Source organism: Hemiscyllium ocellatum, chromosome 30 (assembly GCF_020745735.1).
Source record: "Hemiscyllium ocellatum isolate sHemOce1 chromosome 30, sHemOce1.pat.X.cur, whole genome shotgun sequence".
NCBI lineage: Eukaryota > Metazoa > Chordata > Chondrichthyes > Orectolobiformes > Hemiscylliidae > Hemiscyllium > Hemiscyllium ocellatum.
This window is the reverse complement of record NC_083430.1, coordinates 20,069,927-20,086,062: the sequence shown is the minus strand read 5'-3', so window position 1 is coordinate 20,086,062 and position 16,136 is coordinate 20,069,927. Positions and strand designations below refer to the sequence as shown.

At 40.6% G+C, this 16,136-nt stretch overlaps 1 protein-coding gene across 1 annotated transcript in view; it reads right to left on the bottom strand.

Annotated features, from left to right (window-relative positions):
• Nucleotides 1-16,136, bottom strand: part of csmd2 (CUB and Sushi multiple domains 2) — a 605,906-nt gene that overhangs the window by 399,574 nt on the left and 190,196 nt on the right. The window contains exons 11-12 of the mRNA XM_060847269.1: nt 15,517-15,655; nt 3,704-3,891 (exon numbers count right to left, since the gene is read on the bottom strand). Of these exons, the coding sequence (XP_060703252.1) occupies nt 3,704-3,891; nt 15,517-15,655 (327 nt within the window). The remainder of the gene's footprint in view (nt 1-3,703; nt 3,892-15,516; nt 15,656-16,136) is intronic.

Sequence of the window (16,136 nt, the reverse complement as noted above, 5' to 3'; positions counted from 1 at the left end):
AGCCTGGGGAACCCTTGTTTTGCCCCCACAGTCAACATTTCATTGCCTGTACACCTATACACTCCCATCCATATTTTTCCAAGGGTTGTGCCGTTGACTTCCATTATATCGGTTCTCTCTTAAGAACAAAGTATCGTAACGGATCAGCATTGTCTTTTGCAAGGTCATCAACCAAGAAACTCTCCCAATTGTAATATAATAAAGCAAGAACTGTCAATACTGGAATTCTGAAACAAATAGAAGTAGAAATTTCTGGAAATATTCAGCAGGTCTGGCAGCATCTGTGATGAGCGAACAGAGTTTACACTCCAGTGACCCTTCTTCAGAACTGTTCTGGACTTGAAATGTTAATACTCTTTTCTCCTCATAGATGCTGCTAGGCCTACTGGAGTTTCTCCAAGAAATCTTTCCCATTCAAATCGTAGTAAGTGATGATTTGGAGATGCTGGTGTTGAACTGGAGTGTACAAAGTTAAAAATCATACAACATTAGGTTATGGTCCAACAGGTTTAATTGGAAGCACTAGCTTTCGGAGTGCTGCTCCTTCATTAGGTGGCTATGGAGACTCTTTTTGAGAAAGAGGTAAAAAGTAAAACTTTCAAGGGTATCAAATAAGTATATAATAGAAATAAAGAGAAATCATGAGTGGATATTGGAAGTTAACATAAAAGTAAACACAGAAGGCTTCTATATATATAAACATAGTTAAAAATAAACTGTTCAGATTAAGAATGGGCCAGTAAGAGATTAAAAGGAGAATTTACTGATGGGGGCAAGAGTATGACTCAAGTATAAAGTAAATAGTGCATCTTTCTTTACAAAATAGAAGATGCTGTCCAGATCCTGATGACAGAGGAAGAAATTCAGGCATTAAAATTGATAAGGTCATGTTCTTGGATTGGCTGAAAAATGTGTTGCTGGAAAAGCGCAGCAGGTCAGGCAGCATCAAAGGAGCAGGAGAATCCATGTTCCAGTCATAAGCCCGAAACGTCGATTCTCCTGCTCCTTTGATGCTGCCTGACCTGCTGCGCTTTTCCAGCAATGCATTTTTAGCTCCGATCTCCAGCATCTGCAGTCCTCACTTTCTCCTTCTTGGATAGGCTGCCTGTACTAGAGTTAATAAGACACCACAGTTTGTATCCAAGGATACTAAAGGAAGAGAGAGTGCTTAAACTTAAGACTCAGAGCTGGTGCCAGAGGACTGGGGAATTGCAAACATTATCCCATTCTTCAAAAAAGGGTATAGCAATAAGCTGCCAACAACAGGCGATCAATTTAATGAGAGTGATAGGGAAGCTAATTCTTGACAAAAATAATCACTATTGAAAATTTGGGTTAATTAAGGAATGTTGGCATGGATTTATTAAGTGCACATTGTGTGACATTGAAAAAGGAGCAGAACAAGTGAGTGAGTAAGAAATACACCATATGGCATCATTGGCTTTATAAATAGGGGCACAAAGTTCAAAAGCAAGAAAGTTATGTTAAATCTGCATAAAATCCTGGGTTGCCACAACACTTCAGAAGAACATGATGACATTAGAGAAAAAATAAGAATATATGAACTAGGAGCAGGGGGAAGGCAGCATCTCAGGAATAGAGAATTCGACGTTTCGAGCATAAGCCCTTCATCAGGAATAGGAGAGAGAGAGCCAAGCAGGCTAAGATAAAAGGTAGGGAGGAGGGACTAGGGGGAGGGGCGATGGAGGTGGGATAGGTGGAAGGAGGTCAAAGTGAGGGTGATAGGCCGGAGTGGGGGGGGGGGCGGAGAGGTCAGGAAGAGGATTGCAGGTTAGGAGGGCGGTGCTGAGTTGAGGGAACCGACTGAGACAAGGTGGGGGGAGGGGAAATGAGGAAACTGGAGAAATCTGAATTCATACCTTGTGGTTGGAGGGTTCCCAGGCGGAAGATGAGGCGCTCCTCCTCCAGCCGTCGTGTAGTTGTGTTCTGCCGGTGGAGGAGTCCAAGGACCTGCATGTCCTCGGTGGAGTGGGAGGGGGAGTTAAAGTGTTGAGCCACGGGGTGATTGGGTTGGTTGGTCCGGGCGGCCCGGAGGTGTTCTCTGAAGCGTTCCGCAAGTAAGCGGCCTGTCCTCTATATTGGTGAGACAGGCCGCTTACTTGCGGAACGCTTCAGAGAACACCTCCGGGCCGCCCGAACCAACCAACCCAATCACCCCGTGGCTCAACACTTTAACTCCCCCTCCCACTCCACCGAGGACATGCAGGTCCTTGGACTCCTCCACCGGCAGAACACAACAACACGACGGCTGGAGGAGGAGCGCCTCATCTTCCGCCTGGGAACCCTCCAACCACAAGGTATGAATTCAGATTTCTCCAGTTTCCTCATTTCCCCTCCCCCCACCTTGTCTCAGTCGGTTCCCTCAACTCAGCACCGCCCTCCTAACCTGCAATCCTCTTCCTGACCTCTCCGCCCCCACCCCACTCCGGCCTATCACCCTCACCTTGACCTCCTTCCACCTATCCCACCTCCATCGCCCCTCCCCCTAGTCCCTCCTCCCTACCTTTTATCTTAGCCTGCTTGGCTCTCTCTCTCCTATTCCTGATGAAGGGCTTATGCTCGAAACGTCAAATTCTCTATTCCTGAGATGCTGCCTAACCTGCTGTGCTTTGACCAGCAACACATTTGCAGCTGTGATCTCCAGCATCTGCAGACCTCATTTTTTACTAGGAGCAGCGGGAGGCCATCTGGCCCCTCAAGTCTGTTCCGCCATTCAGTAGGATCATGGCTGATCTTTCCATGGCCTTAGCTACACTTACCCATGCATTCACCATAACTCTTACTTCCTTTACCGTTCAAAAATCCATCTATCTTTACCTTACAAACATTCAAAGAGGTAACCTGGGCAGGAAATTCCAAGAATCACAACCTTTTGGGTGAAGAGGTTCCTCCTCAACTCAGTCAAAAATCTGCTCCCCCTTATTTTGAGGCTATGTCCCCCAGTTCTAGTTTCATCCGTCAGTAGAAACAACCTCCCTACTTCTATCTTATAGAGTCATTGAGATGTACAGTATGGAAACAGACCCTTTGGTCCAACCCGTCCATGCCGATCAGATATCCCAACCCATGCCTCATTCTGCAGAGACAATTCATAAGAGATAATCCTCTAAAGAAAAACTTCAGCTTTGTGGAAAGATTTGAGAAGTTGTGGCTATTCTCCCTGGGAAGAGGAAGACTGAGCGATATAGTGAGGGATCTGTAAAGAGTAGATTTGGATAGGCATTTCCCATTAGTGGAAGGAAGGCACAAATGTAAAATAATTGGCAAAAGAACCAATGGAGACATGAGGAGAAACTTTTTTGTTCAATGAGTGGTCCAGACAGATTTCGCTGAAGCTTTCATTTGGGCATTGGATGATTATCTGAAAAAGAAAAGGAAACATGGCAAGTTCTTGGAGAGAAAAGGGAGAGACTGGGGCAGATTAGTCACTCCTTTAGCATGCCAGCATAAGCATGATGGGCCGAATGACCTCTTCTGATGTTGTAACCATTCTATAATTCCATTCCATGGTTAAGGCAATGTTCACACAGGAAACGTAAAGTGTTGATTGATCATTTAGGTCTGTAAAGACGACTAATTTGATGACCAATCATTACTGAAGAAAATTGAAGAGCGTTTGCAAAGCATAATGACACCACCAGTTAGGATTTGAAGTCGTGTGCCAAAATTCTAAGCAACTTACTTTCAAACCGAATTTGGAACCCAACATCTGAGTGGCTTTTGTCAGTAGAGAACAGGAGGTAAAGATAGTTGCTGGTACTGATCAGAAACTGAGGCACTTGAGTACCATGATAGAGACCTAACAGTGGTGAGGAGTAGGATTTTCCATCTCGGACTTCCAAGGTGTCGTAATTTACTTCAGTTTTAAACCTGAAAAGAGGAGAAATAGCAATTATTATTCGTAGGTTAGTACTAGAACATGGTACACACAAAATTGCCAATGTTCTAATAACCATTTTTTTTCAGAACTTGTACTATTTTTCTCCAGAGAGTGAGTACATAAACAAAACTAATGATCTTAAAGACATTTCATAGCTGTATGACATTATGTTTGACGACACTTCCACAGTTATAAAAATAAAGTCACCAAAGTCATACTAGACCACAGGGCTGCTCTTTCATTAGATAGAGATGATTGATTGTGGTTTAGCCTGAGGGTCACTACTCCTCAGCTGGGGGAAAGAGGTTGAGAATGCAAGTTCTTCATGATGACCTCAGCCAATATGGGAATTGAACCCACACTGTTAGTGTCACATCACAAACTAGCCATCCATGGGTTAATTAACTGAGATAACCAATCAGGTAAACAGTATGCTTAATGTTCAATAGATAGTTATTATCTTTATCTCCTAATGTCTTTAATTTAATCAGTGACCTTGAAGTTGTTTTAGATTCTTCATAAAATGTAGAATCATTGTTTGCCTTTCCTTGGCTAAAACTGAAGAGGTCTATTTGAGGAGCTTTTTTCAATGTTTAAAATTCTAGAGACTCCCTATTAGATGGTGGATAAGGTTGCTCCTGGCAGTGAATAATCATCTTTACAGGGTCAGGAAGTGCTTTTTTTAAAACCCACCTATGGTCAGAAACTCAAGTGAGGTAGCAATCTTTTCCTAATAATCTTTCATAGCTGTGCTAGCACAGAACACTGATATATTCCTCAAATTTCATTTTATTGTCTAATCAATGTGCATCAAGAAATAACAATTGTATATCATCCAACCTGCAGAACTTGGCCATTGAGGTCAAGGACATATTCACTGTATAGTGAGTGCATGGCCAATCAAATGGTGTTCTCAACCTTCCTTTCATCCTTATTGAGCATACTCCACTAGCAAGAATGATAATATAATACACTGCATGAAAGCAGAGTGAAGAGCATTAAGATCATGGATGTTTTTGTTTCCCAGAACATCTGACATGATGTAGTTAAGACAACTCTCTCTTGGCCACATACCTTCAGTCCCGATGAAGGGCCTTTGCCCGAAACATCGATTCTTCTGCTCCTCAGATGCTGCCTGTCTGTTGTGCTTTTCCATTACTTTAATATAGACTTCCAACACATACTGACATGTGCTGGTGAGGAGTGTGCTCTTCCATTCAAACAAAATTTTATAATGTCGTATTACATGGACTGCATATAGAATGTAAACTTACATTTATATGAATATTTAATATAAATTAGCTTCAGTAAAGTAAAAGCATTTTTGCTGTTTAACATCTTCGTGAACTGTTGGTTCTAGGAATGGGAGATAGAAAACTTCTGAAATTTATTATAAGCTTAAGACATACTGCTTTTTCAAGAAAAGAGTAGTCTTGTTTCTACTGAGTTACATTTGTTTTAATTCTGAGAAGTGTTGGACAGTAATTACTTTGTGAAGTGTGTGCATTTCTCTGTTCGAAAGGGTTGATGATACACAGCAGAGAGCTGAAGCTTCACATTTGAAGTTGCACATGAGCAATAATCCACGAAAATAAAAACAGCTGGCCAGACACAACAGCAGATGGCAACAAAAAAAAAAGTTGGAGAGGATGGGACAGCTGATCAAGTTAATATGTATTGCAAGCCAGGAAAGGAAAGATAGGGCTTGCATTAAAGCAAGGGATCTGTATGTTATCAATAAAAGAGAGATAGAAACCAAGCCATTTTAAACTAATAAATGTTAATTGGCTATGTATACTATTTACAAGTTTAAAAAATTTGTAGATACACTCAAATAACATCTTGTATATGGAGATTCAACCTCCTCCTAACCAGTTTATTCTGGTATATACATATATACAAAATGGTCACAACGGAGTGCTGTTACACCTCCCCCATACCCTGCTAACCCCACTGCCAACTCCTTAATAGATAAGTTTGAACATTAAACATTGTGAAACCTGTGTATTTTCCCAATTTTTCACTTTAGACTGAGGCTGAGGGGATATTTCCTGTAATGAGGTCTGATTTTGAGTCATACAGCTTAGAAACAAACCCTTTGGGCCAACTTATTCATATTGACCTGGTTTCCTGAACTGAACTAGTGCCATTTGTCTGCATTTGGCCCTTCTCCCTCGAAATATTTCCCATCCATGTACCTGTCCAAATGTCGTAATTGTACTCACCTCTATCACTTCCTCGGGCAGCTTGTTTCACATATGTACCATCCTCTGTATGAAAACATTGCCCTTCAGGTCCCTTTGAAATCTTTCCCTTCTTACCTTAAATCTGTGCCCTTTAGTTTTAGGCTCCCTCACCCTGGGAAACATGACCGTGGCTATTTACTTTATCTATGGCCTTATCCAGCTTCTCCTTATAACTGAAACTCTCCAGTCTTGGTAGCATCTTTGTAAATTATTTTTGCACCCTTTCCAGCTTAGTAACACACTTCCTTTAGCAGGGCAATTAAAATTGTACACAGTACTTCAAATGTGGCCTTCCTAATGCCTTGGACTGTTGTGATATGATGTCCCGACTCCTGTACTCACTGCTCTAATGAATAAAGGCACCATGCCAAATTCCTTTTTCACCATCCTACCTGTGACACTCCTTTCAAGGAACTATGTACTTGCACCCTAAGGTCTCTCTGTTTGACAAAACTTCCCAGGATCCTACTAATAACTATATAAGTCCTGCCCTGATTTGCCTTACCAAAATGCAGCACCTCACATTTATCTAAATTAAACTCCATCAGCCACTCTCAGCTCATTGACCCAACTGATCAAAGACCTCCTAGTAATTTTAGATAACCTTCTTCACTGTCCACTATATTATCAATTTTGATGTCATCTGCAAACTTACTGACTGTGCCTCCATATCATCATTCAAATCATTCATATCAATGACAAACAAAAGTGAACCCACTACAGCTCCATGTGGAACACTGCTGGTCAGAGGCCTCCAGTCCAGAAAACAACCCTCCATCACCACCCTTTGTCTCTGTCAGTCAAGCCAATTTTGTATCCAATTCATTCTAAATCTCATGTGATTTAACTTTACTCATTAGTCTACCGTGCGGAAACATCTTAAACAACATCTACCTTTCTGCTTCCATCAATTGTTTTCGGATACTTCCTCAAAAACCTCAATAATGTTTGTGAGACACAATTTCCCTCCCACAAAACTATGCTGACTATTTCTAATCAGTTCTTACTTCTCCGAATGCATTTAAATCTTAATTTTTAGAATCACCTCGAACAATGTTCACACCACCGATGTCTGGCTGATGGGTCTATGGTTCCCAGGCTTGTCCTTGCAGTCTTTCACAAATAAAGGCATGACATTAGCCATCCTCTAGTCCTCTGGCATCTCACATGTGGTTACAGATGTTAAAAGTATTTCTGCTAGGGGCCTCACAGTTTCTTCCTTAACTTCCCACAATGTCCTGTTGAATAACTATTCTCTATTCTACCCCAATTTATTCGACTCATTTTGTTCTTCCCAAAAATTCTGATTCTTGATCCATTCAAGGTAAAAAGCCATTTGTTAGTACAAGCTCAACCTTTCCACAATGAAACATCTTGACGTAATATGTGTGAGGACAATGATTTTTTTTTATAACTCTCCCTGGCAGTTTATTCAAGCGTTCATGATGTATTTTACACTCTAATCTTCTGGTTTAGGCTTCTTTTCTGTCATCCTACCCCTATCAGTTCTTACTGCCTGGATTGTGATACATTGGCTGACTTTGCTAAACGTGCTTCCAGCAATGAAAACTTCACTGTAGGCTGTTTTCTAAGAAACAATTCAGCTGCTGTTCTGCTGGTAATGGCATGGTGTGTGTTACAACAAATAAACAAAACAATTGACAGTTTGTGATTCAACGACACCTGACAATTCTTTCAGTTTGTATCAGGCATTTGTTCAATCATTGTACTCTTCACAAATCGTAATGTGCAGCCTGATTGTCCATTCAAAGTAGATGATAGATTGGAACTCTAGAATGTCTTGAGCATTCATGGTCATTAAATTTGAAAACTCTTCTGAATAAAACTGAGGTTCTTCTTCAAAGATTCATTCAATGGATACAATATAGTTACCAAATTTGGTTTTAATATACTATAATAATATTAATCTGAAATCAGAAATATTCTGAGGCTATGGTGCATTTCTTATTGCTCAAATCGGACACAGGGATAGTATGTAACCAATTTTTGTTGATCCCGAGCCCAAATACTCCACAGTATTTTAAAACATTTCACAACTGACAGTCTTTGCTCAAACTCCATGTTGTTGCAAACTTTGGAGCATGTTCTTCAGGCTGTCCATCATGGATCTGCCCTGTTAGATTAGTTGATTAGATTCCCTACAGTGTGGAAACAGGCCCTTCAGCCCAACAAGTCCACACTGACCCTCTGAAGAGTAACCCACCCAGACCCATTCCTCTCTGACTAATGCATCTAACACTATTGGCAACTTAACATGGCCAATTCAACTGACTTGCACATCTTTGGATTGTGGGAGGAAACGGGAGCACCCAGAGGAAACCCATGCAGACACGGGGAGAATGTGCAAACTCCACACAGACAGTTGCGCAAGGCTGGAAATGAACCTGGGACCCTGGTGCTGTAAGGCAGCAGTGCTAACCACTTGAGCCACTGTGCCACCCTGCTGGAGCTGAAATAAGTCTGCCATCCAGGTAACATGCTATTTCCTGAATTCCTTGCAAACTTCAGTTCATTACACCTTGAAAACAATCACTCAGTTGAGAAAACACTAAATGGCAGTGCATGAAACTGAAGTTATAGGATTAATAGTCAAATATGGATTTGACACATAATCCAGTTCAAGTTCCAGATATTCACTTGTCAGATCTAATTTTGAAAAAGATCTGACCTCTGACAACAGCAAAGAGATGCTCAACATTTTGAAAATTTTGAATTATGTACTAATACTTAATTTACTGTTACTTCTTTAATCCCACATCATGCTATACTATCATTTATCTTTGGTACTTTTGAGGCCACACCGGAGAAGTGTGTTCAGTTTGGTCTCCTTACTTGAGAAAGGATGTACTGGCAGTGAAACGGATGTAGAGGAGGTTCACTAGGATGATTCTGGAGTTGAGGGGGTAGGCTTATGAGGAGAGACTGAGTATATTGGGATTATATTCATTGGAATTCAGAAGATTGAGGGAGAATGCTATAGAAACATATAAAATTATGAAGGGAATATATAAAATAGAAGTAGAAAGGATGCTTCCACTGGCAGGTGAAACTAGGACAAGAGGGCATAGCCTCAAGATTAGAAAGAGCAGATTTAGGACTGAATTGAGGAGGAACTTCACCACCCAGAGTGTTGCTAATCCCTGGAATTCCTTGCCCATTGACGTAGCTGATGCTACTTCAGTAAACATTTTTAAAGCTTACATCTTTTTTTTTAAACAGTAAAGGAATTAAGGGATATGGTGAGATCCCGGGTAAGTGGATCTGACTCCACAAAAAGATCAGCCATGATCTTATGGAATGGCGGAGCAGGCTCAAAGGCCTACTCCTGCTCCTGGTTCATGTTCTTATGTACTACCACTATGGGTACACACCAATTAACCTATTCATTTTTTTTGCCATAGTGACCTCCTTCAGTTTTGTCAGTTTTTGCTGTATTTTCTCGCTTAGAGCATAAATCTCTGGAAAGCGTCTGCAGAAAACTGATCTGGCATTCCTTTGATTAGATATTGGTCTTACATCCTTGCTGTGGGTGGCCACTTTCATTAAACACACAAAGAAATTTGGTGATCACACCACCTTGCAGTGAATATTGCTTCTAAGCAGAATTTAAAGCTTCATTGGAAAATTACCATACAGCATTGCTGCACAATGATTTTTCTGAACTTTCTTCATTCACTCTGCTCATGAATAGATAGACTGCAGTTGAAAGTGCCACAGATCAACTTGTGTAAGCTGGGAACATCACCACCTGCAGTTCCCTTCCAAACCACTCACTATCTTCACTTGGAAATGTATCACTGTTCTTTCATTGTCACGAGGTCAAAATCCTGAAACTCCCTTCCTAACAGCATTGTGTGCCTAGCTACAGAAAATGGACTCCAGCAGTTTGAATATGCAGCTCATCACAACCTTCTCAACCGTAACTAGAGATAGACAATAAATGCTGGCCTAGCCAGCTATGCCCACACCCAGGGAATTAATTTTTTAAAAGTTTGTTTTTTATCAGATATAGAATTCACAGAATCACAGCATCCAGTAGAGGAATGGGCATTTGGAACAAGGCCATTTGGCTTATCGAGTCTGTACTGACCCTGCAAAAGCATCCCACCCAAACCTAGCCACTCACCGCCCAACCCAAATCCTCATAACCTCGCATTTACCACGGTTCATCGATCTAGCCTGAATACCACCGAACAGTATGGGTAATTTAGCATGGCTATTCCACCTAAGCTGTGTATCCTTGGACTGTGGGAGGAAGCCATAGCACCTATCAGAAACCCACACAGTCACAGGGAGAACATGCACATTCCAGACAGACTGTCACTCAGTCCCTGGCCCTGAGAGGCAGCAGTATGAACCACTGAGCCACTGTGCCACTCCAAGTAATTGCTGGAAATTTTCACAAGCAGCTAACTTGCCCACTCTCCGATTGATAGCAGCCATTTTCGATCCACAAGTCCAGTTTTAAAGAAAGCTGAATTTTAACAAGATATATTTTGTTACTAAAATAACCTCTCTGTTCATGACTTCTGGATTATGCTGGCCTGTAAATTTTAACTGGACATCCATAATCTTTTTATTGTATGGATCTCAACTGGCCATTCATCAATCATTGCCATTCGACAACTATTTGCAGTGATTGTTATTTCCCTCGAACATCATTAGCTCCATGAAGCTTCTTTGCAATTATTGAAAAGGGGGTGTTCTCAGACACGTGGGCATGGAAGAGGTTTTCAGATTGCATTCTTGGCCTCAAAAGTCTCATAAAAACAGATGAAAAACTGTTGGTCGCCCTGTTAGAAAGGCCCTTAAAAGCCCTTCAGCATCGAAAGGTGGATTGGTGGCAGCAAGCTAAGTCTCCCAGTTGATAACCAGACAAAGAGCATGCAATGCCTGACATGACTTGTCTCCTTGTTCACCAGAGGCAACTGAATACTTGAATATCGCATACATTTATGGGCCAGCATTTGGTCAGGAATATTTTCCTTTTCCTTTCACCCACTGATTGATTAGCAGCCAGATTATCAGGATATTATGAGCATGACCTTATATTAGCACATGTGCACCAAATGTCTCTTTCAGTCACCCAGTAATAACTGTTGATGCACCTATCTTTAAAGGTCAATCCATCCACGTGCACAAACAGCCTTTCTTGGAAGGCTGAATTTTAAAAACTATTTCTCAGCACAAAAAAAAACCTCACTCCTCTACTGGCTTTGCAGCAAACTTGTGCAAAACAAGATTAGGAGAAAGTGAGGACTGCAGATGCTGGAGCTCAGAGTCGAGAGTGTAGTGCTGGAAAAGCTCAGCAGGTCAGGCAGCATCTGAGGAGCAGGAGAATAGACGTTTCGGGCATACGCCCTTCCTAATGAAGGTCTTATACCTGAAATGTCGATTCTACTGTTCCTCAGATGCTGCCTGACCTGTTGTGCTTTTCCGGCACTGCACTCAAGCCAATATTAGCTTGGCTAGCCACATCTATATTCCTGCCTCATCATCAAATGTGATATCCTTACAAGGACTGACTAAAGCACCGTGCAGCATATGGAGAATCACCCCAAATTAAACTGGTCTATTCTGGTCCATACACATATAGTAACAGACACAAGGGGGTGCTATTACAACAAGGCTCATTGTTAAGGAACTATACCCAAACCACCCCTATCACAATTGAGGTACACGATCTCTGACACCACTTTATGTGCTTTAAAAAATAGGATAATAATTGTTAACCCCCCTGTATTATAGATTTCAGAGGAAATAAAGAGAAACTGACAGTGAAGATGAATGAAGAGGGCATGGGACTTTCTGTCATAAAAAAGGTAATGTCGTCTTTCTATTAACTTCAAAGTTTAACTTTAAAATGCTCAAATTAAGATGAATATAACAATGTTCCTTCATCTTAATGCTCAAAAACTTGGCTGAGATTTGCCAAGCAGCTCATGTTTTTCTCCCTATCCCTCCAAATCTCCCACTCACATGCATTTCTGTCCAAAATTTGAAAATTGTCCTCTTACCTTGCTTCTATTAAAGTTGAGAAACAAATATTTTAGAAGTTAATAAAAATATTCAAATAATTCAGCTCATGGAAAGCTGCTAATACAGCTTTAAAAGGTGACAAGTTATCAGACGACTCAAGCTGTGCTCAGTTAACAGAAATACAAAGTGGGCAGGATTACAACTCTTGAGCCCAGTATGTGTAAGAACTTTAAATTGAAACAAATGAAATAACTGGAACGCACCAACTATAAATCAATGGACAAATGTAAGCATAATTTTATGAAATCTGATAGCTGCCAATTTAATCTGATTTAAAACATTAGATTTGACAGTGAAAATTTCGGTTACAGAGGAAACGTATTTTTTTTGTCTCAGGAAGCATTTTGTGTGATTGTGGAGAGAAAGATAATGCAATATTACTGGCTGACATGACAGATAATCAATCATTAAAGTCCTGATGTCTAACATTGCAGCTTCACAATGTACATTTATAGATGATTGTAACGGGTAATTGTGGTTTGCTAACATTGACACTTCCATAAGAAATGCTTGCAAAATAGGCTTCAATAGACTCCTTGACCTATACGAGAATTTTATCCTGTAGATTTTTGGTAAATACTTGCAAGAGTCTGTATTAGTGTAAATTGATGAGAACATAGTGATGTTGAAACCGTTTGTGAAGATGTACTATTGAGTCAGAATGAGAGGTCATAAAGAGAAGAGCAGCTTTCGACAAGAAAATGTTGAGATAATTGGCTGCTATAATGTTAAAATTCAAGCGACAGCTTGTCTGGGGTACATATTAAAAGTGATGAAGCTTTTATTTAATAGCTATTTAAAAACTGCTTTTAGTGGGGAAAAAATACATTTTCTTCTCATGGAGTTGGTAATGTATTCACAAGTCGAACCACTTAAAATTCCATGCATTAATTTTCAGGCGTTCACATACGTTTTGCAATTGAATAATGACGCTTGTACTGATAGATGTTTGATTTGAAAGGATGGTGTTGCCATGGTAGTATGTTTCAAAATTTTCTGATTTAATTATTTGTATGAATGACAGTATGAGTGGAGCACTACTAATGAAATATTTCCATTATAAGTATAGGGAAGCTAAATCAACCTCATCTCTCAGATACATACAAATATACAAGAACCAATTGGCTGTTCAGCCCTTTGAGCCTACACCACCATTCAATGAGGTCATGGCAGACCTAACTGTAAACCACATTTCTGTCTACAACTGATAAAGTTTCTAGATTACTGACAAGATGAAAGTATCTCCTTCTTTTCACCTACCAATTAACCAGGAAACACGCAAAGGGTTAAAGATCGGAAAAGCTGTTATAAAAGTATGAATTGGATTTTAGTGGCAGAGGCAAATCTCTGACATCAGGGCATACACTAGGCAGCACAGCTCCTATGATATTTTTGGGGTTATTCAAATTGGCAGCCAGCAATCAGAGCCAGCCAGTTAGTTGACATGAGCAAAGGTGCAGAAAACGTATTGAATTGGGCTAGGCTGACAATATTACTCAAAAGCAGACAATAGTAGTTCTAAAGCCAGAAGTCCTGGAGGAAACTGACAGAAAGTCCTTGCAACTGAGGAGATCAGGAAATGGAGGAGGCAGTACAAGAGTTGTTCCAGGATTTTCTGATGCCTCCATGGAAATGTTCCTCCTGGCAGTTAGGATTCAGAGGGAAAGTCCTTTTCCCTCAAGTTTGAAAGAGGCGACTGGCTTGTGAGATGCAAATGGCATGATGCAATAAAGCAGAGGACCTGAATATCTGTGACATAGCCCTTTATATATATATATGGCTGCAGTGTCAAAATTAGATCAATGACCTGATATGTTCCTGCAAGGAAACTGTAACACATAATATTAAGATAGGACACAGAAGGAGGCTATTTGGCCCATCATGCCTACACCGGCTGTAATCTTCTGCCTTTTCCCAGTTTTGTCCAGATAATCATCCAATCGCCTTTTGATTGCCTCAATGTTGGTATGAGTGATTCTCAAATTCCCCTTATGCACATCTCACTGTAACATTGTCTTGATGTCTTCACCACAGTCCACCAAGTCAGCCAATCCATGCAAACTTTTATCTTTAGATGTGACTTTGTCCTTTCTGTTTAAAGCTTCTCCCATTTGTAACATCAAATTTTGCAAAATGCAGAACATCATCTTCATACACAAGACCTTTGCTGAGGTATATCAGAGGACTCCACCTATCATCTTCAGTAGTCCTATCTGGTCAATTGTTACTTGAGTTGTCATATGGCTGCTGCTGTATTACCCCCTCTGCATCCAGGCTGGAGTTCTGTATGGACAAATCTTCAGTGGATAACCCCCTGGCATACATAATTTATCCTTGATGGCAAATCAGGAAATCGGAAACTGCTTTAGTATGAAGGTATTTTTAACATGTTTTTGGGAACCTTGCACAGACTTGAAGGTGCAATTTGCAGTAGAACAGGTGTACATCACCTTGATAAAGACTGTGGCATGATCTATGGAAGTGTTAATGGCCACTGCTAGTTTGAGGCTGGATGGGTACAGAGCACATGATGATATGAGTCAGCATTAATGGAACATGGCAAGTATAGGGGGTATCAAGTGGTGTAAACAAAGATGATTAGTGGATGCTTTGGGTTAATTGCATTTTCTGTTATTAAATGTCATTATACCGACAATGCACCAAGACAAGCCATCTATCCAGCCTGCCTCTGGAGCCAGTGGCCTCCACACCCAGAGAGAATCTATTCTGTGAGGAACTAACCATATCAGAATAAAAATCTCAATTTCTGGTTCACTTCCCGTTAGGTTTGGTTGCAGTTCTGTGAAGTGTCCTGAATCTGCAAATCCAGGTCTGTATCATAACTTTATGGAAGTTATTCTGATTACAAAAGCAGTGTCAATTTAAGTAAAGATTGAAGTTTGTTGATTTCAAAAAGTGATTTTCAGGATGTGAACATAGATGGCAAGGTTGGCATTTATTGTTCAATCTTCATTGGCCACAGAGATTGTGTTGACTTGTTTGGCCACTACAGTTAAGAGTCAATCAAACTGGATTGCACATTGTTCGCACTGCATGTAAATATAACAATTTTTACCCCCAAAGGTCATTAGCCACCTATTTGGATGTTTATAACATTTGCATAACTTCACCACTACATTTTCTTGGTATCATCTGCTTACATTCCAGATCTTTGAAACTAAATTAAAAATCTACATTTTGGTATTGAGTTGAAATCACATTTCTTGGATTATTAACTACCATTCTACCATAACCCATATTATACTGAATGCATTCAAACATGGTTACATGCAAAACATTCAAAAATACCTGTCAAATGTTATTTTTATGGGATATCCTGGTTGAGCTTCAATCACCCACACACAGTTCAGGGAATCCTTGTAAAATCCTGGCCATCCTGGAGATAATATCATGCCAGTTGGAGCAGTAAGGTGACCTCCACAGGGTGCTGTGAGGAAACAAATACAGAATGGCATTCAGATTGGGATATCACATTAAGGTGGTTCAGTTAGAATTCTAGATTCTATCACTTATTTTTGAGATGCAGTTTGAATTTTAATACACAATAAGCTGTATCTAGAGCACAGAAACTGGAGTAAGCTGTTGTCTGTGTTTATTCTAAGCTAGTATAATCTAAATCAGCGATTATGCAGGTGGGACCCAGGTTCAATTCCAGCTTCAGGGACCTGTCTGTGTGCAGTTTGCACATTCTCCCTGTGTCTGTGTGGGTTTCCTCTGGGTGCTCCGGTTTCCTCTCATAGCCCAAAGATGTGCAGGTTAGGTGAATTGGCCAAGGGCTAAATTGTCCATATTGATCAGCAATGTGTAGGTCAGTGCATTAGTTACGAGTAAATATAAGATAATAGGGTAGGGGAATGATCTGGCTGGGTTACTCTTCAGAAGGTCAGTGTGGACTTGTTGGGCTGAAG